The sequence below is a fragment of the Squalius cephalus genome (assembly GCF_949319135.1).
Source record: "Squalius cephalus genome assembly, chromosome: 2".
Taxonomy (NCBI): Eukaryota; Metazoa; Chordata; class Actinopteri; order Cypriniformes; family Leuciscidae; genus Squalius; species Squalius cephalus.
The window spans coordinates 33,595,023-33,618,394 of NC_137123.1; the positions used below are offsets into that span (position 1 = coordinate 33,595,023).

The following is a 23,372-nucleotide window of genomic DNA, read 5'->3' on the forward strand; positions in this document are numbered from 1 at the left end:
ATTGTGGGTTCAGTTTTAAGACAGTTTTCTCATTGATGCTGGGATAGGAAAACATCAGAGATCTCTAAGAATGAACCTCGTGACACAATTTTTTTCTCAGGATCAGCAGTTTGTTGCTATTTCTGAGGGACCCAGGACCCTGGAAAATGTTTATTTTACATCAGTAATCACCATGGAGTTTTAAATGGAACTGCATGCTTCAGTTATCCTGATTGTCATAGTGAACAGCGGATCAGCAGAGATAATCTACTTTCAATATGTAGTTACAAAATGCCATCTGTTAGAGGCTTCATATGGTCACACATTACACTGTAATTTGCAATGGAACACAGTCCACACCAAGACAAACAGAAGGAGACAAAGTGTCTAGCTAAATGGTTTATCATAAATCTTCACGTCATTTTATTGGCAGTTTACAGTGTCTAGTGAACAGTGTTTTTGCCTGGTTCTCTTTTCTTTTGCATTATGCTCAGATTTGTTTGTGTTAATGACATTTATCTGCAATGCTGTTTCAGTCCTTCACTCCTCCTTTACTTTCAGCTCCTTTTCTTTTCCTTTGTCCTCTGCTCCACTCATCTCATCTCAGAAGCACTAAGAGGGTGACCTACTTGTAATTGTCAGCGAGATTAAACTCAGATATGGCTGCTATGTCCCCGAAAATGCTGGTGCACTGGAACCAGTTTGATGATTTGAGATCCCAGGTGTATTTCTTAGTTTTGGAAAGGGATTTTTTTTTTTTTTAAATATATGTATTAAAAGAGCTAATAGTGTGATTTTACCATCACATTATTATTATTAGTTATTTTTTATTATTATTATTCACTCAGGGAGGATTTGGGTGTCGTTTTAAAATCAGTGTATCTTTAATAAATTTCGAAGAACGGTTCCTATACAATTTACCAAATGTATTTTTTTGTTATAATTTTTTTTTTTTAAATATGCATTGTCTATAATAGGCTACATTAGCCCCTAGTTCTTATCTGGATTTAGCTGTTACTTTATGGATGAGATTACTGACTTTCCCACGGTTTTCCAAGTAGGCTACTTTTTTTTTCTCTACCACTCCGTGCGCGTGCTTGCCTGACTCGCGAGCTCCGGAAAGAAGCAGCGGGTATGACGCTGAAGGAGGGAGCGCGCATGTGGGGATAAGGTTTGTTGAGCTGGTTACATACACGGAGAAAGACATGTAGACTTCGAAGAAAAGAATGACGACGTCTAACAAGTTTGTGATTGTTCTGGCTTTGGTTGTGGTTTCTCAGTTCTTCCTCAAGTCGGAATGAATGAAGTTCAGGTAGGTTTAGACTCGTTTATCCGGTAGTGTTGTTTTTCAAAATGTAGAGATAAACTTCCTTACTTAGCCTACAGAAACTTAAACTTGTCAAGCTTCATTAGAATTGAAGTCGGTTACAGCAGTCAATGGGAACAGATCGACTGTCAAAAAAGAGGGAGACATGATATGATTTTGGACACCTGCTACCTGTTATACAAAAAAATAATTCAACATTTTAAGAATGTAAAAAGAAAAGCCTGTCAATTGGTTAACGGTAAGCTTAAAATAATGTTTTGTATTATTTTAATATGCAATTTTTTTCTGTAAATGACTAGTATGAACAGTTTACGGACAAATATTTAAGCTATATGTTTTGGTAAAAAAAGTATGAATTTGCCTTGGTAACTTATGAGAAAAGGGAATTCTCAGAATTCCTTACATGAACCATTAACCTACTACATTTGTTTATTTATGTTGTTTCTTATTGTGTTATCAATTATGTAGGCTAGTGTTTATGTTAGATTTCATGTTATTTCCCTAATGTTAAAAGCAGTTTAGTGTCTTACCCTGATGGTGTTTTTGTGGATATCAGTGTACTCTGTCATGTTAATAATGGCCATAATCGCAGAGGCCTTCCATGGCCATCTGTGCTAGTTTCAGTACATTTTACAATATCAACATATTTTATTCGATCATTTAGCTATAGATATATTACAGTATTACATTTTTCTTACAGTAAATTTAACAAAATATTTACAGTGCAACATGAAAGCATTTGAGAGGGTGTTAATACTGAATCATGCATTTACACAAAACACTGATATAAATAGTGTATAAAATACATATTTGGGTAAATGTATTGAGAAGAGAGATAATTAGTTGATTTAAAATACAGACTGACAGGTTTCTTGATTTCTCTCTGCTGTAGGTAAGAGCGATTGACACTGTGTCAGTCACTCGGCAACATCTGTGTCTGCAATCTCAGCCAGTGTGAATGAGGACGTACTATGCACCTGGATATACACTGTTTTTTTAGTCCCAGTTTTATCTATTTTACATACTGAAATCTTCAAATCTGTTCTTTTTATCTGTGATCATGATTAAAAGTGAAAACAAAAGTGAACGGGCACTGAGAAGTGCATCTCCTCACAGGAACGCCTATAAGTCAGACTTCCATTCCATCAAATGCTCATTTGATGGGAGCGCATCAATCAGCCCGACTTCTCCCTTCTCTTGTGGAGGCAATGAGACCCGTGGCAGACCGTCGGGCGACAAAGTGAGCAAAATAAAAAATATGTTCTTGCAAATGGATGAAAAACAGAATCAAGACAGTCCCAATTTCACCAAACCTACATCACCCAAATTTCCACTGGATTCCACCCCTTACAGATCCAGCCTGAGTAGCGTTTCCAGTCTAGATTCAGCCTTCTTTGAGGCACGAAAAACAGAGGATGTTTCCATTGACAAGGCAGCAATGGCTGAGAAGTTCTCAATGACCAGAAAGCTGTTTGAGAGTGGCCTTAAAGAGCAGTCTCCAACGGAGAGATCTGCCTCTGTTAAAGTTGTCTGGTCCCAACCATTTGAGAGACAAGACAGGAAAGTGTCAGTTACTGGAGAGAGAAATGACAAACCTAAAGAGCTGGAGGGACAGGCAAAAGAAAGGGAGTATGAGGAAAAAGGGAGAAGCGAAAGTGAGACACCATCACATAAGCTGAGCGTGTCCATGAATGCCGGGCCAATATCCAGACGTCTGGAGAGTTTTATGTTGGACAGTGATAGTGAGTCACTGTCAGCAGCTCCCTCAACTGAATCCCACAGTCCCATAAGCCATTCCCAGTCACCCTCTGCTGCTAGTGACCATTCTGATCCCCCTTCATCACCAGACAGCTGTGGTTCCCCAACCTCTTATTCACTATGGACTGATTCTCCGGCTGAAACATGTTTGCCCAAGTTAAATGGTTCAGATTCACGCAGTACCCCTTTAAATGGAGTCTGTACGGAGAAGACATTACATAATACTAGTTCCACAGCAAAAGAACATATTAAGGAGTCTTCAGAAGATAGCGTCTCCTCAGATCCCACTCTTCTGGATACAAGCGAAAAGATCCATCACTCGTCTACAAGGAGTACCACTAGTCATGGATCAGTAGCAGAGGATCCTGCACGTCAACAACAGCAAGTTGAAGGCAATAACTCTGAGAAGGTTTCTGGTTTGTCCACAGTCAGAGCTGAGCTGGTAGTGGTGAAGACTGAATCATCCGAGAGTGAAGGCAATGAGGAGGAACATGTTGAGGATGATGTTTTTGAAGAGGCTGGAAAGGAGAACCAATCCCCAAATCACAATTCTGAGAGGGTGTTGACCGACAACGAGGAGCTACAATTAACATTCCTTGTGAAGGAATCAAAACAGAGCGTTAAGGAACATGAGGAGGGATGGAGGGCGGGTGAGGAATCTGTACAGACTGGAAGAAAGGAAGACCATAGAGGGGAGGGAAAGTTTCTTGAGGAGAACATAATGGAAAAAGAAGACGAGGAGGAGGAGGAGGAAAAAGACAACAAGGAAGTAGAATTAAAGACACGCCGAACTGAAGAGGAGCCCGTACTGGAGACTGTTATGAAGGAAAGTGAGCAGAAAGCTATTGATGTTGAAGATAAGGAACAGCAGGATGAACAGAGGAAAGGAGACGATGAGGGAGTAGAAGCTGTTGAAGCTATAGAGGAGGACGATGATGAACAAGACATGGAATATGACGTCTTATCAGGAAAAGAGAGGCAACAGCAAAATGATCAGTGCTTGATGGGGAAAAGATCTTTAATTTGTGGTATTGAGAATGCAGCCTTTGTGGATGACAAGGACAACAGGACCGATTTGGAATGTCAAGTGAAGGAGGAATCCCAGGAATTTGAGGAACTTCCAGGGCTCTCTGATGAGGAAGACCTCAGTCCAAAGAGAAAGATCAAGTTCTCTACAGCACCAATCAAGGTACAGTATGTCTCAACTAGTCTTACTATTTGGTAGAAACCTATCAATTAAAGACTTTAAAGTACTTCAAATTATTTTTTATTCAGCTTTAGCACTTTTTTCTGTTGGTTTGTACTCCCTCTGGAATGGTTTAGAAGGTTTTCGTTAGAACTTGAAGGAATTAGCCTGCCGGCAGTGACCCATATCTGTTTGCACATTTACCAGATGCCCGTGGCTCAATTCGGTCACCACCTTAACTCTTAATTTTATGAAGCATTCTCATGGTGGTACTATTGCAGCTATTATTCAAGGTTTATATGACAAGATCCTACTTGTTTGAAGGTATTTGGCACCCACGTCTTTTATTTGTTTTGCCTCAAAATACAGAAAAACTTTATTTTTTAGCACAAGGAATATAGCTTACCTGTCTGAGACAATTAAGAAATTATTCTTAATTGTGGCTTCACCAGTGGTTCTGGATCAGTGTAAAATATGATCTACCTGGAACATTTAAGGTAACAGCTCTCAACAGAGGTCATGCCTGAGCTTGCATCAGTTCAGGCATGTAATATCCTATGTCTCTCGTGAACTGACAGACTTTTTTTAAAAAGAGAAATGTGTAAGGATTTAATTCCATATCTTAGAGGCTTTACCCCTGGCCTCAGTTGATATGACTCAAATACGAATCGTCATGTAACAGACAAACACGATTCTCCAAAACAGACCATTTACTGTAAAGGGATCACAACATATGTTTCCTCACTAAAGCTGTTCATAAAGACTGGCTGGTGAGTGAATTTAATCTGTTAGCATACAAGTGATTGTAGCTTAATATTGAGGTCAGCATCAGAATGCACATAATCAGATTCAAAAACAGACACTATCCAAAAATTGACAGAGCCAGTCTGATTGGCTGGTTTTGACACCATTTTCAACAGTCCAACTGGTATATAAAAAAAAAGTAGGCTAGTTAAGAAGGTATATGTTGATACAGTGAGTAGATAAATTAATCTCTCTGTGTATTTGGTCTTTGTTTACAGAACAAATATCTTAACATTCTTTATTTAAGAGATGTCTTCTTTTCTGACAAATGTATCAAAATTAAGTTTATGCTCTAAACAAGAAAAAAATATCATAGGGTAAGAAAACAGGTTTATTTTTCCTATCCCATTGGCAGTTATATTTTTTAACTCATTTGATTTTGATAACTATATTGTACATCTTTTGTTTGAGGTGCTTAACAGATATTCACAAGCAGAACTATGTTTGTGAATCATGTCTGATTTATTTGTGTTCATTTTTAACACAAAGTCTACATAGATTTCTACTAATTTATTTGTGTTAATTTTTAACACAAATTCTACATAGGTTTCTACTAATTTATTCTGTGTTCTTCTAACCTAACTACTTTGACAATGCTATGCAAATTTGATTATTTAATTATTTGATTAATTAGTGTTAACTTTTTTCCCATTGTATTGTGTACACTATTTAAGATAAACCTGCCCTAAACAGCACATAAATACAAATCGTATAAAGTTTGTTGCTCTATATGTCTTTTCTGGCCACAGGAGACTTGTGCTAGTAAGTACAGATTTTAATATTTTAGTCATATAACTGATCAAAGCAAAACACACAACCCTTTGATCTTCATCTGTCTGAGACCAGGCACTGGGTTGCATAAAACAGAAAATGCATTGTGCTGTCATTCATATGTCTGACTTTGGGAAAGTGGAATGCTTTAAAAGGGTCCTGTATAGGGACGGACAAGTATCCTGTGTGTGCCTGTGTAACTGCTGTTCTGTGGAAGCTCATGCCTTTGCATTTTATTCAGAGTACAAATCTATTATTCTTTTCATTTGTGAGAACAAATGAAAGAAAGACAAATTAAGTGTGTTACAGTGCAGTTGGTGGCAAAAGTCCACTGTTTTGCCCAAAAGACCAGTCAGTAACTATTGGCTGTTTGTGTGTTTCATTCCCTGTGGACTGCAGTTGTTCTCAGCACTCTTAAAACATCTCTTAAGTTTGGAAACCAGGTCATGTATTTCTTCAGAGCCTCACAGACTGAAGATGACATGGATTTATTGTCTGGGTCAGAACATACCAATTCAGTAACATTTCAGATTACCATAGCTGAATGTTCAATACGTCACGTCCGACATCCCTTCCTCCTTGGTGTGTGCCCTCTTTGAGCATGTGGATTAGGTCAGTGTCAATTCGCTGTCAGTGTATTTATAGAAGTGGGATGAGGAGCAGTTGGTAACTAAACATTTGTCTTGCACTATGATGTGTTTTCTCTCTAAATCAGGAAGCACAGGTCTCCCTATGTGTACATATCATAGTGTTCCAACATTTTTTTCCCCCTTCACCCTCAGGATGAGCCTGTTTCTTTATTTGTGGACCTCTTGTGTTTACTCATCCTGTTTCCCATATAGGATCTGCAGGAAGTGAGTTGCCTGTCTCATATAGGTTGCGAATGAGGATTTCCTTTCAACAGATGTTTGTGTTGGACATCTTTTGGACTTTGATGAGACAATGGGCTTTGAATATTAGCTCATAAACTCATGGTTTGATCCCAGCTGTTCTAGACAAAATGTGTTGTCTTCACAATCCATCTTTAAAGCTGCACTATGCAGCTTTGCCGATTTCTTCGCTGTTTGCTCGCGGGTTTCTCTATAGAGCTCCCCCTACAGCTTTGGAATAGATATTTGACAACACTGTCGTCAGTCCCTCCGGCCCAAAGTTGCGAGACGACCACCATTCAACCCGAAAAATGTCATATAACCATTCCAATGACTCCGAAGCTGTTCAAATTAAGCTAAAAAAAACTGCATAGTGCTGCTTTAACCCAAAAATGCAGATTCTTTTTCACCCCAAAAAGAAAATTCTTTAATCATTTACTACGTTTCAAAGCTATGTTTTTTTTTTTTTTTTTCTTTGGAACATAAAAGATTAATTTTGAGAAATGTCTCATAATTTTGTGTGTGTGTCTGTGTTTTGTTTTGTTGTCCATACAATGGAAGTCAATTAGTCACCAAAACTCAATTATATATTGCTGACTTGTTTTTATTGCACACCAACTTGTTAACAACCATTTTTAACGCTGCCAATGGATCAGTTTCCTAATTAGAACAGTTTTATTCTGTAAGAGTTCTGATGATATTTTTTGATCATACTGCTTTTATGTCATTCCAACTCTGGCTTTCAGTTTTGATGCTCAACCTGAATGCTGTGACATCTGTTGTTTCTTCCTTATTGTAAGTCATAGTTCCCTGACAGTCTCTCTCAGTCCCAGTAAGAAATAGTCCTGTGTTCTTGCTAAAAAGCCACAGCTTAAAGGAGTGAGAGAGGGAGGGAGGGAGATAGAAAGAGACACTGTGCTTGAGCAAGTTGGGGAAGAAAAGGACATTGTTCAGAGGTGCACGCTTACTCCATGACAACTAGAGACATTAGACAAAAGAAAGTAGAGAAAATAAATGAAAGAAAGGGAAGAATGGGAATGTGGTATAGAAAGAAAGATTGAGGAAAGGATGGGTGGTGGAAGCAAAAGTGAAATGGTACAAGAAAAGAAAAATGGAGAGGGAATACTGTTACTTTGCAGTGTATAATTGATTCAGAGGCAGTGTTTTCCTTCTGTTTAATTCTGTCTGGTGCCAGTATTAGAATTCCATACCATTGACTGACCTGCTTTTTAACTGCCTATATGTCAGCCTAAACTAACCACTAAAGTTCTGTGGACATGTCATTCAGCTATAGTGCCTTCATAAAGGTGTGGTCACATTTGCCTTTGTACAGTGAAATACTGCAGGTAGAATGCAGTCATCTCAGTAGGAATCTGTCCAATCAGGAATTTTGCGCAAAGTGAAACAATTCCTCATGCAGCATAGCATGTGTAGCATCCCCAATATGTAGCAAAGAAGTTCCTGCAAATATTGTCAATAAAGCTGGCTTCCAAATCAATTATACAGACAATTATGTCTGTAAGGCAGTGTGTCCGAACCACTGTGCAGTGTCAGGTGTGCCGTGGAAAATTCTAAAATTCTAAAAAATAAGTAAAAATAATTGCTACAAATAAGAATATATCATCGCTGTCGGGCCAAAAATCATAATTTTTGATTTATAAAATCAATGCTATTTCGAAGAAAGCAGTTTCCCCAAATCGTAAGCTACTACGCAATGTCGAGAGAACGTCTCAAAAGGGAACCACACTACCAATTTCGACGACACAGTGTTTAATTTTTTAAAAGATATGAGGTTTCTGCCCGACAAGGACGATATGTAAATTTGTTGTTTTATCATCACCAACAACATCATAGCTACCTACAGTATATGACTTTATTGTGTTCCTACCTGACTTAAGCTCAAGTTTCACATTAAATGTGAGTACTACTTTAATATAACATCTAGTTTTAAAACTACGATTTAAAGCAATGCATGCTAATGCAAGTATGTTTTATTTTTATATAGTGGTGTGCCGTGGCAAAAAAAAAAAAAAAAGGTTGGGAAACACGGGTGTAATGAAATAATGTTTCAAAATTGTGATTAAAATGGAAATCGCAATATTGATTTATAAAATTGTGATAGTATTTTTTTTGTCCATATCACACAGCCCTAGCCTTAGCATCAAAAGGCATGCAAAATGCAAAATATAATAAAAGTCATCCACATGGCTGTTGCACTGTATTCTAACTGTTGTTACTTTATGTGTGGAACAGCACATAATTTAAATCATTATTAACTGAAAATCTTGATATCCTCCCTAATTCTTCTTGCCGTGATCACTATGAGAGAAATAGTGATGTCTGGTTTGTGGACTAATCACTCTTAAATCAGATCTTTTCAAAGAAATGTTTGGTCAAGTTCACGAAACTGATCTGAATGATTTGTTCACAGATCAGATAGACTCAGTTCTTGAGTTCAGCTCAATGAATGGTTTTCCAGTCTTAGCTGTTAACAGCTCACTGAAGAGAAAGATAATCAGTGAGTAATGGCTTGAATTTCAGTCTGTTCCTCACACAAAGTACTTGCATCTCTTTTGAAGACTTGGCACATAGAGCGGGAGTCATATGGACAACTTTTGTGGTGTTTTCATGTATGTTTTGAAACTTGAACGCCTCATTCCGTATTCATAAGTATGGGCTACCTTCACATGCTATCGGAATTAGCGTAAATATGAGTTTCCTAGTAGGAAATTAGACATGAATGCCCTCTCAAGTTGTATTTACTTCTAGGAAACTCAGAGATCATTTTGAGTTTGTGAGTTGGGCATACCATAAACTTTAAACCACAACAGCTACATTGCCTTGTCTTGCTGTTAAAGTAGTGCATATTTTCATAACCTTTTGAAGCATATTGTATGTTTTATACACAGCAAAAATAGCTTGTATTGACCAACATTCCAGAATTGTCAGCAAGCTGAATATCTAGGCCATGGGACGCTTAATTTAATAAAAAAAAATGTCCTCAATAATTAAGCAAGAATATACCTGGTGCCCTCTATGATTCCTGCTCTTTCCGACAACAAAGCACTTAAACGCGTCAAGCTCATAAAGGGCAGTCATAAACAGGAAGATTTATGAATGACTATTTTTTCAAAAATTATCTGGGTGGACTTTTTCTTATCAGAACGTAGTGTTACATCAACACAAATTGTGAAATCAATAAATCACTGATTCATGTATTCAATCAGATGTGGGTGTGCATAGGTGTGGTATTTAATTGTTTTTGCTCTTTCGCAGGTGTACTTTACCTTCTCTAATGAAGATTATGATCGCAGTAATGATGATGTGGACCCTGTGTCTGCATCTGCTGAATACGAGCTGGAAAAGAGGGTTGAAAAGATGGATGTTTTACCTATAGACATTCAAAAAGGTTTCATTTACACTTTTATCCAAAAATGTGTTCCTGAATTTACTGTCAAAACTTGCATGAGTACTGTATTTTGAGCTGCCTTTTTTGTGTGTGTAGGTAATGATGGCCTAGGAATCAGTATTATTGGGATGGGGGTTGGGGCAGATCAAGGACTAGAGAAGCTGGGCATTTTTGTGAAAACCATCACAGAGGGAGGTGCAGCTCACCGGGATGGACGGTAAGAACTTGTCATATTTCACTAATGATATTCAGAATTAAACCTTCTCTGTGTGGTAGTGAACAGTGTGACTAATCAAACAGATTCTGGTGATTCTGTATCCAAATGAGCTTTGGTGTTTTTTTCTTAACAGAATTTGGGTAAATGATCAGATTGTGGAGGTAGATGGAATCAGTCTGGTTGGTGTCACTCAAATCTTTGCTGCCACCACTTTGAAGAATACCAAAGGTCTGGTCAAGTAAGTATTGACACACCAAACTAAAGTTAAATTGAGTTGTGTGGAACTGTAGCTAAAGTTCAGGACCAGTAACATTGTAGCTTTCAAGCCCCACCAGAAATTAGCTGTGATCTCACACTATTGTGCAACTCACTCCAGGTTGCTCTCTAGAGATTTTCCCTGTACTACCTTTACTGTACGTTATGGACAATGAACATGTATTACCTATTAAGGAGGAAGTGTCGAGTAATGATTCACCAGGCCAAATCTAATCGCATAGTCAGTAAAATACTGAAAGGTTCATAGTCCCAGAACCTCATGAAAGAATTTTACGTCCTCCAATGCAGGTTTCTCATTGGCCGGGAAAAACCAGGAGTGGAGAGCGAGGTGGCCCGTCTGATCAGCGAGACTTTACAACATGAGGCAAGCCCTGAAAACAATGAGCCAAAAGATGAAGACTATTACGAAGCCCAGAACCATCAGCTACAGGATGAAAACCAAATTTCTCAAATCCACGACCAATATCAGGATCAACAGGAAATTGTGCCACTAGCTGAAAAGAGTGTTGTGCAACAGGTCTGTGAATTGAACATTATAAAGATAAGCTTGTTGTCATGAATAAATGAGTCACTAAGTCATTGTTGGGCCCATATTATGATTGATACAGGATAAACAGAAAGAGACTGAAAAGGAGCAGGGGACGGAGGATGCGTCCAATGACTTGGCACAGGAAGTGTTTTCACAACTGAGGAGCCAAGGCATTGATCTACCTGAAGATATCGATCCTACTGAGCTAGAACAAAAATTCAAAGAGGTATAATGTCAATTTGCATCTATTTACAAACACCTTATTCATCATTGTTAAGTGCTCACTCTTCAGTCTCACTTGAATTCTATTTTTATAGCTGCAGATAAAACACAGTATCACAGTCACAGAACTCAGTCAGTTGAGAGAGAAGGTAGGATTAAAAATGCTATTTTTTATTTATTTAATAACTTCTGGACCTGGAGAGCTGTTTAACTCTTTATGTGTATGTTATTTCATAGCTGCAAGTGAGTGAAGCAGAACGTAAGTCTTGGGAGACTCGAGGTGCAGCTCTTGAAAGGAGTGTTGAAGAGAGCAGAGAGCGCATTGAAAAGTTGGAAAAACACTGGCTTGATGCTCAGGCCCTCTGCAAAACCATCAACCAGCGTTTGAATGAAGCCCAGAGTCAAAATGATTCTCTGCAACTCAAATACAATAAGACCCTCACGCTTCTACAGGAGCACCAACAGAGGTGTGTTTGAGCATGTAATGTGTTGTCATAGCAGAATCATTCTGGGAAGTGTTGGTGTGGCATTCTCTGAAATGTACTGATTTGCGGAAATATGAATCAAGCTGAATTATTGGAAATTTTTATGCTCCAAACAGCAATAGATGAGACAAGAATCTTAAGCAGAAATGCATTTTGTCATGCTTTGTTAATGGTGGGGCTCTTCTTGACTTGTAGAGAGTCTGAATGTGCAAGGAAAGAGGCAGAACTGAAGAGAAAACTGGAGCAAAGGGAGGGGGAATACAAGAGCAGTGTGAAGCAATTACAGCACAAGGTAAAACTACATCTTGTTCATGTTCATGTTCATTTCTCTTCTTTTGAACATTGTGAGGCCACAAACATTAATATCATTATGTTGTGTGTTCTCACTGGGTATATGATTGAATGTGTTATACTTGCGTCGTCACCTTTATTTTTATTTATACAATATATATTGTTTCAAAGCAGCTTTACAGTGATCAACAGGAAAAAAAAATCAATGATGCAAATGTAGTTCAATTTGACTGTAAAGCAGTTTTAAAAGGGTGGTTCAGGATTTTGGACATCGGACCTCATTTCCAAGTTAGCCTGGGTGTTATTTATCAGTGGAGACAGTTTTCAACATTTCGAAGAAGTGTTCTCGAAGAAGAAAAGAAGTCAAATAGTATTTACGTTATCATAAACAGCAGATCAGATTTCTGTATGCGCTATGGTGTTTATCAAACAACACCAAATACAAGTGTACAGAAGAGACATTCTGGATTCTTCCTCTACTATCTCTCACATTTTGCAAAAATACAGCAGCAGCTCTGGTCATATGATCAAAATGGTGAATCTTATTGGTTGGTCAGCTTTATTTATTATTTTAACACCTCCTTAACACACATTAAAGGCGGTTCAAACACAAACACACACACACACACACACACACACACACACACACACACACACACACACACACACACACACACACACACACACACACACACACACACATATATGTGTGTATATATATAATTTTCGCACCAAACATTTGTCTTGGTGTGAACAGGTCTTAGCCACTGGTGGTTACAGTTGGTATCACACACAACAGATGTTAGTTGTCCATGCAAAATCATAGCAGAAAATGTTTGCCTTTTCTACCTGATGCTTAAGAGTAATGAATACACATTTATTTAATTATCAGTTTAAGAAGCATTTGGTGATTATAAGAAAAAAAGAGAACAGGATAGAGTCTTATGAGTGTATATGCAGGTAATACTTCTTTGCATTTCTCAGATAGCTTGTCTGGAGGGCCGCACTGGATCAAACCAACCCGAAGAGTCTTACAGCCCTGCAGGAGAGAGTCAACCTAGCAGTCCGACCTCCGGTTCATCTGAAAGAAACGGACTGTCTACAGACGACCTTCCATCTGGTACAAAAGTCCAATTATTTATTCTGTGAAAGCTGGTCAAAATAAATAACTAACAGTTATATCTTGCTCTAGTTACTCTAGTTTATTTGGCTTGTAATACCTTTATTAATTATTATTTTGTTCGGAAAATATTTAAACAGGCTAACCTGAAAGTGTAGTCTTTTCTGGTTTTGAGATATTGGTGTCTGTCGTTCCTCAGATGCAGACTGGGGAGATGTTCCTCAGACGGCTCGTCTGGACTGTAGTGTCTACAGAGCCAAAGCTAAGCTGGCACAGGGATCCCAACGCAAGCGGCCATCTCGAAATAAACTCAGAGAGTCAGCAAGAGGCTCACAGGCACCTAGCCAATCACAGGTACGTTGAACCGCAAACATTTCTGTAAAGTTAAAGGGATGGTTCACCCAAAAATGAAAATTAGCCCGTGGTTTACTCACCCTCAAGCCATACTAGGTGTACATGACATTCTTCTTTCAGACAAATACAATCGGAGTTATATTAAAAAATGTCCTTGCTAATCCAAGCTTTATAATGGGAGTGAATGGCCGTTGAAAATTTGAAGATAAAAATAACTAGCTTCCGGCAGACGACCATGCGCATACTACGCAAGTCGACTTGCGCCACAAGCGTAACCCGTGACGCATGTATGACGTAGGATGTAGGAGTATCGTAAGCTTAGACACCTCTTTTGCGGTTTAAACAAATAGGACTGTGCAACAAACTGAAGCTCCTTTTCTATTATATAGAAATCCTCGACATTTCTCTTCAAAATTTCTAATTCGCGACCAGTATTTTGTTTTGCTCTTCCACCGTAAATCGATGCGTAAGGCCGTCTGTCGGAAGCTAGTGATTATAGTTTATAAAATTTTAAATATGGGTATTTTCCTTACACAAATGCACTTCAGAAGGCCTTTATTAACTCCCTGGAGCCATATGGATTACTTTTAGAATGGATGGATGCACTTTTTTGGGCTTCAAATTTTCACTATCCATTCATTCCCATCTTGGAGGAGACAGGACATTTTTTTTTATATAACTCCGATTGTGTTCGTCTGAAAGAAGAATGTCATATACACCTAGGATGGCTTAAGGGTGAGTAAATCATGGGCTAATTTTCATTTTTGGGTGAACTATCCCTTTAAACTAGCCTCTACTGTAGGATTTAAAAGAAAGTCTCACAATTTCTTAAAGTGTAGATGAATTAGACTTGTTGTTTTGGGAAAATAACAGTGTGGTCTGTCCATCTTTTTTTATTCTTTTTAACAAGATTTTCCAGGTCTTTCTTAAGGAGGAGCCTTTTGAGTATTTAATGCTGTTATTTACAAATATACACTTTTCAATTATTGCAATTTTGCAATAATTTCAATTTGATTTCTTCAAATCAAAGTTTATCAAATTAAATCAAATGTAAATTTTATCTCGTTTATAGGAATCTGTGTGCATACAAGACAACAATCAAGAAAGAACAAACAGTGAAAGAAGGCGATCTTACCTCGAGAGCCTAGCCATACCCATCCCATCTATACAGTTTGGTCATGACCAAACAGGTGAACCAGGCGGAGGCGATGTATTCATTCAGAGCCAAACACCCCAAGGAGGCAACAGCACACAAGCTAGCCTGTCTCCACCTAAAGACTCTTCTACCCCTCAGTCCCCATCCTCCTCACAGTCCTCCTCTAGTCTATTTCTCAATCTGAGAAACAGGAGGAGCAAAGGCAAGGAGCGCAGCAAGAGCAGAGCGAGCAGAGGTACAACCATAAAAAAAAACTTCTCCAATGTTTTTTTGAAGTACTTTTTCTTTATATCTCCTACTACCACTGGTTTACCTGCTTAGGCTTTTGATTTTTTATTGTTCTTTCATTTTTCAGATGAAGAGAGTGATGGTTCACCAACACGAAAGTCCAAAAGACGATTCCCAGATTTCAGGTATGGCCTGGCAAGCAACTTGCTCTTGTGTGCCAATATCGGTGATATTACAACAGGGAGTAGATGGGCCACTTGTAGGAAAATTAATAGGAGAAATCATACAGCTAGAAGTCCCTCCTTTCACCGATTTTTGTTGTTTTAAATTGGTATGGCTTTCCACCGTTTACAGAACACTAAAGAAGAATTTTGGGAAAAAGTTTTTATGAAAGTCAATAGGACCCAAAACTTTCAGGCTCCCAAAAATGTATTGAGAATTTAATCCATACAACTCGACTGGTATATTCTAAGAACCTCAAACGTCATGATATTTGGTAACAAGAGGTGCGAGAACCAATGAGGTATGACGTTGACATTTGAGCATTGACGTTAATGTTGACGTTTGAGCTTTGCGTTACCGTATTTTTAGGATTTTAATGTGATTTGAGAGTGAAATAAAGGCTTTTTGATCTGCACATTATTCAAAGTGATCATGTCTCTTCAGGAGACTTTGAATATATCGAATCATATATATTATATTAATTTCTCTGTAACTTTGTCCTTTTTGGACCTCATTGACTTTCAGAATATGAACAAAAAAGACACAAAATTTTCACAAAATATTTTGTGTTTCACAAAATAAATATAGAAAGACATAGGAGTTTGGAATGACACAAGGGTATTGTGACATAAAACACAAATAATTGTGAATTTCCATTAAAATTCATTTTTGACAGAGGCATTTAATGTGCATGCTTTTATTATTAAGCATGATTTAGCATATATTCTTAATGTAATTTTTTATTTCAGAGATTTCTTTCACCAATCAAGTACATGTAAAACACAAAAGAATTTAACAGTTCTGACTTGTGCTCTTTCTTTTGTGTTGGTCTGTAGTGGTATCCGCAGGTCTGGAGGCAAAGGCAAAAAAAGGGAGAGCATCACACTCAGAGGATCTGTAGGGAGCAGGTTTGAATATTAAATGTCCTAATATTAGCCTACAACATGTACTGAAGTTAAGTTTAAAATCATTACAAGTCTGTAGGTCTCGTCTGATATAGGTTACTTAGAATGTCTTCTGTTGTCTAAACTCAGGGGATCAGGAGACTTACTGGATGAGTCAAGCAGCAATGTTTCCCCCTCTGGCTCCATCTCTTCCGTCCCTTCCTGTATGCCATTTTCCTGGTTTGGGGACAGAGAGAAGGGAAAAGAGAAAGAGCGAGAGAAAGAGCGTTCTGCGTCCAGCTGCAGTCTTCCTCGTACTCCTTCAGAAGGATACATGGAGGATCGTACAAACACGGTGAGTAGGGACCAGATGATGAGACGTTTTTTTGTGTAGACCCTCAAGATGTGTTTTTTATATCTGTCTTGAGTAAGAGGAAGAGATTAGTTAACAAGTTGTGTCTTCAGTAATTGAAAGCATTCATTTTAAGGTGGTTCATTAGGTTATACCCATTTAAAAGGAATTCAGTTTGCGGTTGGTTGCATTCATTTAAGGTTAATATTTAAGCAATCCCATAACATTCAGCCTTTGATCCTAACAGGAAGTGAAGTTGTGTAATTGGGCATATTCTGAAGGCTGTACTGTACTGTTCTGTTGTGGTTTTGAAAAGACATTTACAAAGTTTTAGGATTTTCTTAAAAACAAAGAAACTTTTATTATTATTATTAAAGATTCTGCAGTATTAGGTCACTACAACTCCTTTGTACAAAAGGTCAGATGTTCTTGCTTCCACTGAAGTACAAAGATGCTCTTGAAGAATTCTCAAATCATGCAGGACCCTGCTGTATGTAATTTTGTTTATCCAGAATGTGTTTTTCGCGATCTCTTCTTTCTCTCAGACCAACCTCTCCTGGCCATCTCTTCTCTCTCATTCCTTAGATTTGGTACAGTATGCATTCAGTTCCCCAGTTCATGTGTCTGTTGTGTGAGGACAGTAGTACGCTTAGTTGATAGCAGTTGCTACTAACCCTAGTGGTCTCATTTTTGGTGAGGTTATGTTTAAAGATGAAATGCATCATTGTAGTAAAGACATTCTTACATAATATAACCTTTGGCCCACACTGATAGAGCTCAGTCCTGTTTCATAATGGAGCATTTCTATGGTATGTGTTAGTTCAGTGACGTAGTTTGTATCTGAGAATGTACCCTCCCCTAGTAGGGAAAGATTGTTCTTGGTAGTTTTCTTATAACTGTATTTAATACAGTTTTAGTCATCCATTATTTTCACTATCACATGCATGCTAGTAGTTGTAGTGTGCGATAGCGCTCCATTACCAGCTCTCACAAGTAATACAAAATAGTTTTGTGTTTCTACTGGTTTTGGTTTCTGGAACTGTTCTCCACTGGTACTGCTTCCAAGGCACTGAAGGTAATATCACTGCTTGTCACTGCCCCATTTTTCCAGATTTAGTTCAAACAAGCATTCAAGAGAAGAAATTAACAAAGCGATGAATATAGTAAATAAATGTGTCAATGACATGATTTTTTTTTTTTTTTTTTTTTCAGTTACACTTGTGCCCTTGTTACGGTGTAATTATACAAAAAAGCACAGAGTAATATTAATTAACAACATGTACTTTCTGTTTAATTAGGGTCAGAGTTTGGTAACGGACAGATGTGTAAAATAAATGTTACCCTTTCTTTCTTTCTTTCTTTCTTTCTTTCTTTCTTTCTTTAATTTTATATAATTAATTATAATTGATTATTTGTGGGAGGGTGTCATAAAGCAGAAATTGTTCGTTTTAATTCATTAAAATATTAAATGTATTAAATAATTAATTAAATAGAATTGACATTGATATCAGTAATTGTTTTATAAATCACTTTTTACCTTTGTTTTCAAACTTTTTTGCAAAATTAAGATGTGTACATGTGTTCAGGGTATAAGTAAAATATTTGTTCTCTTTTTTGTTACAACATTCATATCATTATATTTACATACATTTGTTTCATGAACTGCACGTAAACTATATTTTTCATTTTCTTCACTTTATCTTGAACAGTCTTTTTTTCATTGACCCAATTACACAGACACTCTCAGTCTTGTTTAAAAAGTTGTTTTAGTCTGAACATTGAGGAACTGCTTAAGCCACTAGCTTGATCTTTATTAAAACTGAGAAGAGCATTCTAATTCATACCAAACTTCCTTTTTATAAATACTATATCTGTAAAAACTGTTTGTGAGAAAATCATTTGTGTCTGTTTGTGTGTGTTTACGTGTGTATGTCCCCATGTCCTACTTGTTGTAGACCTTATCTGTGACGGATGATTCAATCGCAGGTAGTCCTCGCTCTGTGTTGGCGGGGTTACTGAAAGAGCCCCGTCTCCTGGGGCGTTCACACACACATACCTTCTCCTCCTGTGAGGTGAGTGGCCGTGGGGTCACCACTGCATGAGCTATCCTGTAGTTAATGGTTAGCATTCGTCACACACTAACACGTATATTTAATCAGCACTGAACGTGAACTTCTGGTTTGTGAGGTGTTTTGAAGAGGAGAGCAAGCATCACCGGTGGAATGTGTGTGTGTCGTGAGGAAGGAATGGAAAGAGTGAGATCATGCTCATGAGAAAGAGAGGTGATAGTTCAGCATGCATGTCTTTCTGTTTCACTTTTATAGCACAGTATTATAAAGATATGGTCATGTTAGTGAAATGTCACAGAAAATTTAAGGGCAAAAAATGTCCATTGTCAAAAGTGTAGCAAGCAATGCATGAAGCACAGCTCACACAGAAGTCATGAAGAAGTCTGTTGGTCAATGCGGCGAATTTGCTTGACCGACTTGAACTTGAGTGGAATCTGCATTGGGAACTTTTTTTGTCCTCACTCGAAACTTCCAATTGAAATGACAGGATGTCGCCTGCGGTATGTGGAATTTCCCTAATGATTGCAACAGTCTTTCTACGCCCTGTTGGTAAGATGTTGCCACAGGTAACATTATTTCACAAGTTGTGTCAGGTGTGTCAGTAGCTCAATGTTAAAGGAATTAAAAATCAATCATTACTAATTCCCCCTCATGTTGTTCCAAACCCATTTGATTTACTTTCTTCAGGGAAACGAAGATGTTCTGCAAAATATTCATACTGCTCTTTTCCGTCAAATTTCTCGACGGAAAATGGCTGGTGAATACCCAATTTTATCACCTCCTTAAATTGTTTTACTCTTTTATAGATAAATATAATGTCTTATATTTAGTCATATTCTTGAGGGCAGTACTCCAATACTTGAGTCCTGGCTTATGGTCCTTCCTATTTTTGTTCCCCTCTATCCTTTTTCCCACTGATTTTCTTCCTATATTGTCTCATCAAAGAACAAAAGACCAAAAATATAAATAAATAAAAATAAAAGTTAAACAATTGATTGATATATTGACGGATTTATGATGTTCCACTATTGCAAGAGAAAAGCTTTGGAGAAAAGCATTCCCTAAATGCATAAATGTAAATGTATAACATCAGAGGATTCCAAAAGATTTTATGATTGATCAAAGGTGCTTTTTGTTCATTTATTGTGGAGCTTGGCGGCCCCTGGTCACTACATGCATTCGTTTTATCAAAAAGAACTGTGAGAACATTTTTTCAGAACATACAGTATGCCTTCTGTCTTCAGTCTATCTTGGTCTTCTTGATGTCTTCCACTGTTTCTGACCTGATTTTCTAAGTGTGCTCCAGATTCACAAGTCTGCCTTGTAGGAATCTCTGTTGATCTGTTAACAGGCACTTTTAATTCAGGCGCACAAAATTAAAAGGAAGTTTGCTGAAGGTATATAGGTTAGGTGTTTTTTTTTGTTGTTGTTGTTTTTTTGCATGGCAGGTTGGTGTAGTGTAGTCTTTTGCACCTAATGACTCCTCAGTATAACCAGCATATGCATACTCTTGTTCTCAGACTCTTGATGATGGCCCTGCTCCAGCTGCAAAGCAATACATGTGGCAGAACCGCCCCCTTTCAGAGTGGACCAATCAGCAGGTCTGCCACTGGTTGATGGGCATGAACATGGAACAGTATATAGCTGAGTTTACAGCTAAAGGTGTGGATGGCCAACATCTCTTATGCATGGACAGCAGTAAACTTAAGGTTGGTCTGTGTATTATTATTATTATTATTATTATTATTTAATTTTTTTGGTTGTAGTATTGGTTTAAATAATATTAGACTGAAATATGTGTTGCCTTCCAGGAGCTTGGTGTTTCTAGCCAAAGAGATCGTTCCACCATTAAGAGGAGACTAAAAGATATGAAGAAGGCTCAGGAAAAACTTGAAAAGCAGCAAGTTAAAAAAGAGAAAGAAAGGGGGAGAGAGAAAGAGGCCAGGAACAGAAGTGGCCAGCCAACAAACGTTGAATCGGCCTGCTGAGGTGGTAACCAAACCCGTTCAGTCAAGAGACCGCAAATCCGGTAATGATAATGTGTGCTGATAGATTGTCTCGCACACACAGGTGATTTATAGACTGGTGAGAAAGTAACAACATGGGTGAACACTAGAGGTCTTCTGCCAGTAAATCCTGTAAATGCGACTTTAATAAGTTTGTCGTTAACATCTGTTTTTGACACAACCCAGGAGTTAAAGACTTTTAACATGCATATAATGGCACTTTGCGAAAATGGGAACTTTATTAATAATCTAATCATCAAAAAGGTTGTTTCATTGGCTTTAACTGAGTTGCATGTGTTGGTGCTGTACATGGTACTAAAAATGATTTTACTGCTATCCACCAGAGGGCACCGATGTTAAATATGTGGCACTATGTAAATGAAGTTGAGATTGTGAGTCTCATTCTTCAGAATTAAGATTGCAAATTATCACAAGCCAAGCTGTTAGTGCACAATCTGCACTTTAGCCAAAAGTCAACTAATAATCCGCGGGTGGATGTCTAAATGTGATGTGCACACATTCCCAGGGTTAGTAGAGCACACCACAGGTATGGCTCCCTCTCCTAGTGTGCACTTTCAAGTGAACACTTCATCACCCTATAGACATCTTTTTCTTTTTCTTTTTTCTTTGAAAGAATCATTTTTTAAATGTCTACTGTACATAACTTTTAGTAATGTACATTTTACTGCAGAGAGGAGAGCAATTCATTGTCTTCTATGTCACAAATGATGATGATTTTACATGTGTTAATAAATAAATATTTTATATAACTACAGATTTTTTTTTATTTTTATCTGTTTGATTTTAGGACATTTGTTTTGTAACTCATGACACATGCAAAGGTATTTCAAGCGCTGTCAATTAAATTATCTTTCAAAATAATCTTGGTACTTTCAGTTGTAACTTGATTTTGCATTCATTCATTCAGATGCATCAAAAATGTTGCATCACTGACTCTGCATGTCAGGCCTATTTCATGTGTAAATATGAAGATAATTTCATGTTGTCAGCTGTGGAAATTATTTATTGCCATAATAGCCTTAATAGGATCCCATGAACCCTTCCATTTATAAATGAGCCTTTCCAGGGTTTCAAACTTTGGGCTGCTAATAATGTTTGAACCAAGTACATTTTTTTTATTATTATTATTATTATTTTTACTGTGAATCAAGACCAGGAGCGCTGATTTAATTGATTTAAAAAAAGAAGTTTAACAAAAAAAATTGTGACATTAATATAACAGGGCTCAATGCTGTTGAAAAAAAAATATATAATATATATATATATATATATATATATATATATATATATATATATATATATATATATATATATATATATATAGACTATATATATATATAGTTAAAATATAGTTAAAATAATATTATAAATATACAAAAATATTATTTTATTTTTTTCAGTGTTGTTTTTCACCCATGTAACCTTTTATTTTAAGACACTAACATTTTACAAACAGTGAAATTTCAATATTGTCAATTCCAATTTTTACACCACAACAAAAACTACTATCCTAACTGATATAAAGTTCAAACATTTTTAAGGACAGTACAATAAAATAAAATGCTTTTTTTTATTATTATTATTAAAAAGAAACACATGTAGCAAGTAAATGTACTTTACACTAACACAATTTTAGAGTTAAGAGTTGTACCTTAAGAGCAAGGAACTTAATCCCTGCTTATTGCAAGAAGGTAAACATATTGTAGTTTCTGTGCCTGTCCAGCATACAAAATAACACCCATTTCACAACACTACTTTTGTCAAGCCAACCACTAATCCTGTGCTTATTACTCAACCCTAAGTATCAGAGACATTGTTTTATGTAGCTCAACCTTGATTTGTCTGTATACTTTGAGAAAATGTTAGTACCATTAAAGTACATAATATTTCCTTTTGAATGGGAACCAGTGACAGCTGTTGTACCTTTTCTTCAGAGAGTGTGCCTTCTGTTCAGGTATCTGTTCTTTCAGATCCAATGTATTTTTTGTGTCTTCATATTTCATCAATCATCAGTGACTACATGTTGTCAAACTTCACAGCTTCTTTACCTGCTAGTTTTCCTCAACACAAAGCCTTAAGCATTGTACTCTTTTTTTGCCAAGTTTTACTAAAAACATTTGCACCTCTTACGTTAATTTTAAGATCAGAAAAAAATCTTTATTTATAAAATTAAAACGAATCTCTAATAATCAATTTCATTACTTCAGTGTCAATTGCGTGTGAGCTAATACATTTGTAAGTGGCTAAAATTTCAACAATACATACAATTGTCCAAATCAATGTCACTTTACAAACAAACAGAATTAATACTTTCATTATTTGAGCATTTGCTTTGCCAACAGCTGCTGTTTTTAAAAATAAAAGCAACTTTACATTTAAACAAAGATACTTTCAAATGACCTTCAAAAAGTAAAAGAATCCTTTAAAAGCTGATCTAACAATGGATTGTAGCAGTCAAATGATATTATATCAAACATCTGATTATAACAAAGTAGTTCCTAGTAAAATATGTCCCAGTTTTAAAGTACAGTGAACACCTGCCTATGAAAATGAAATATGTACCTGACTAGTTTTAAGAAATAAGCAACAAATAGAAAAAAAAATCCAAAGACACAAATATTTACATTCATCCAGGCAGTTTGAGCTGGATATCATGAAGTCCTGGCCCACACATGGCATTCATAAAACAAAACAAAAACTTTTAATCTTTGGCCTTTGTACAACAGAAAAAAAATCTGTTGAGAATAAATACATTAAATGTATATACATTGTTGAAGTGAATTTAAACTATGATATGCAAATTGGGTGGAACATGAAAGCAAACTTCAATCTAAAAC

General features: G+C 36.9%; 1 protein-coding gene across 3 annotated transcripts; it reads left to right on the forward strand.

Moving 5' to 3' along the window:
* Positions 1-1,118: 1,118 nt before the first annotated feature.
* Positions 1,119-21,389, forward strand: ppp1r9alb (protein phosphatase 1 regulatory subunit 9A-like B). 3 transcript variants are annotated; one of them, XM_079847314.1, is made up of 20 exons: positions 1,119-1,291; positions 2,199-4,253; positions 9,971-10,103; positions 10,200-10,320; positions 10,454-10,558; positions 10,885-11,113; positions 11,205-11,351; positions 11,443-11,496; positions 11,585-11,814; positions 12,028-12,124; positions 13,108-13,243; positions 13,443-13,597; positions 14,670-14,988; positions 15,109-15,166; positions 16,040-16,111; positions 16,238-16,442; positions 16,985-17,029; positions 18,395-18,511; positions 20,029-20,217; positions 20,320-21,389. In XM_079847314.1, the coding sequence occupies exons 2-20, from the start codon at positions 2,367-2,369 to the stop codon at positions 20,494-20,496; spliced, it is 4,476 nt and encodes a 1,491-aa protein (XP_079703440.1). In that variant the 5' UTR covers positions 1,119-1,291; positions 2,199-2,366; the 3' UTR covers positions 20,497-21,389. The 3 variants fall into 3 exon arrangements, with proteins under 3 accessions (XP_079703440.1, XP_079703442.1, XP_079703441.1); XM_079847315.1 differs by having other exon boundaries at positions 1,173-1,544; XM_079847316.1 differs by lacking the exons at positions 16,985-17,029; positions 18,395-18,511.
* Positions 21,390-23,372: the final 1,983 nt, after the last annotated feature.

Bases quoted from the DNA above. Each gene is read 5' to 3' on its own strand.
- ppp1r9alb (XM_079847314.1), top strand. From the start codon at position 2,367: ATGATTAAAAGTGAAAACAAAAGTGAACGGGCACTGAGAAGTGCATCT. The intron at 4,254-9,970 runs GTACAGTATGTC...GCTCTTTCGCAG, and splicing joins TCTCTACAGCACCAATCAAG to GTGTACTTTACCTTCTCTAA. The intron at 11,114-11,204 runs GTCTGTGAATTG...TGATTGATACAG, and splicing joins AAAAGAGTGTTGTGCAACAG to GATAAACAGAAAGAGACTGA.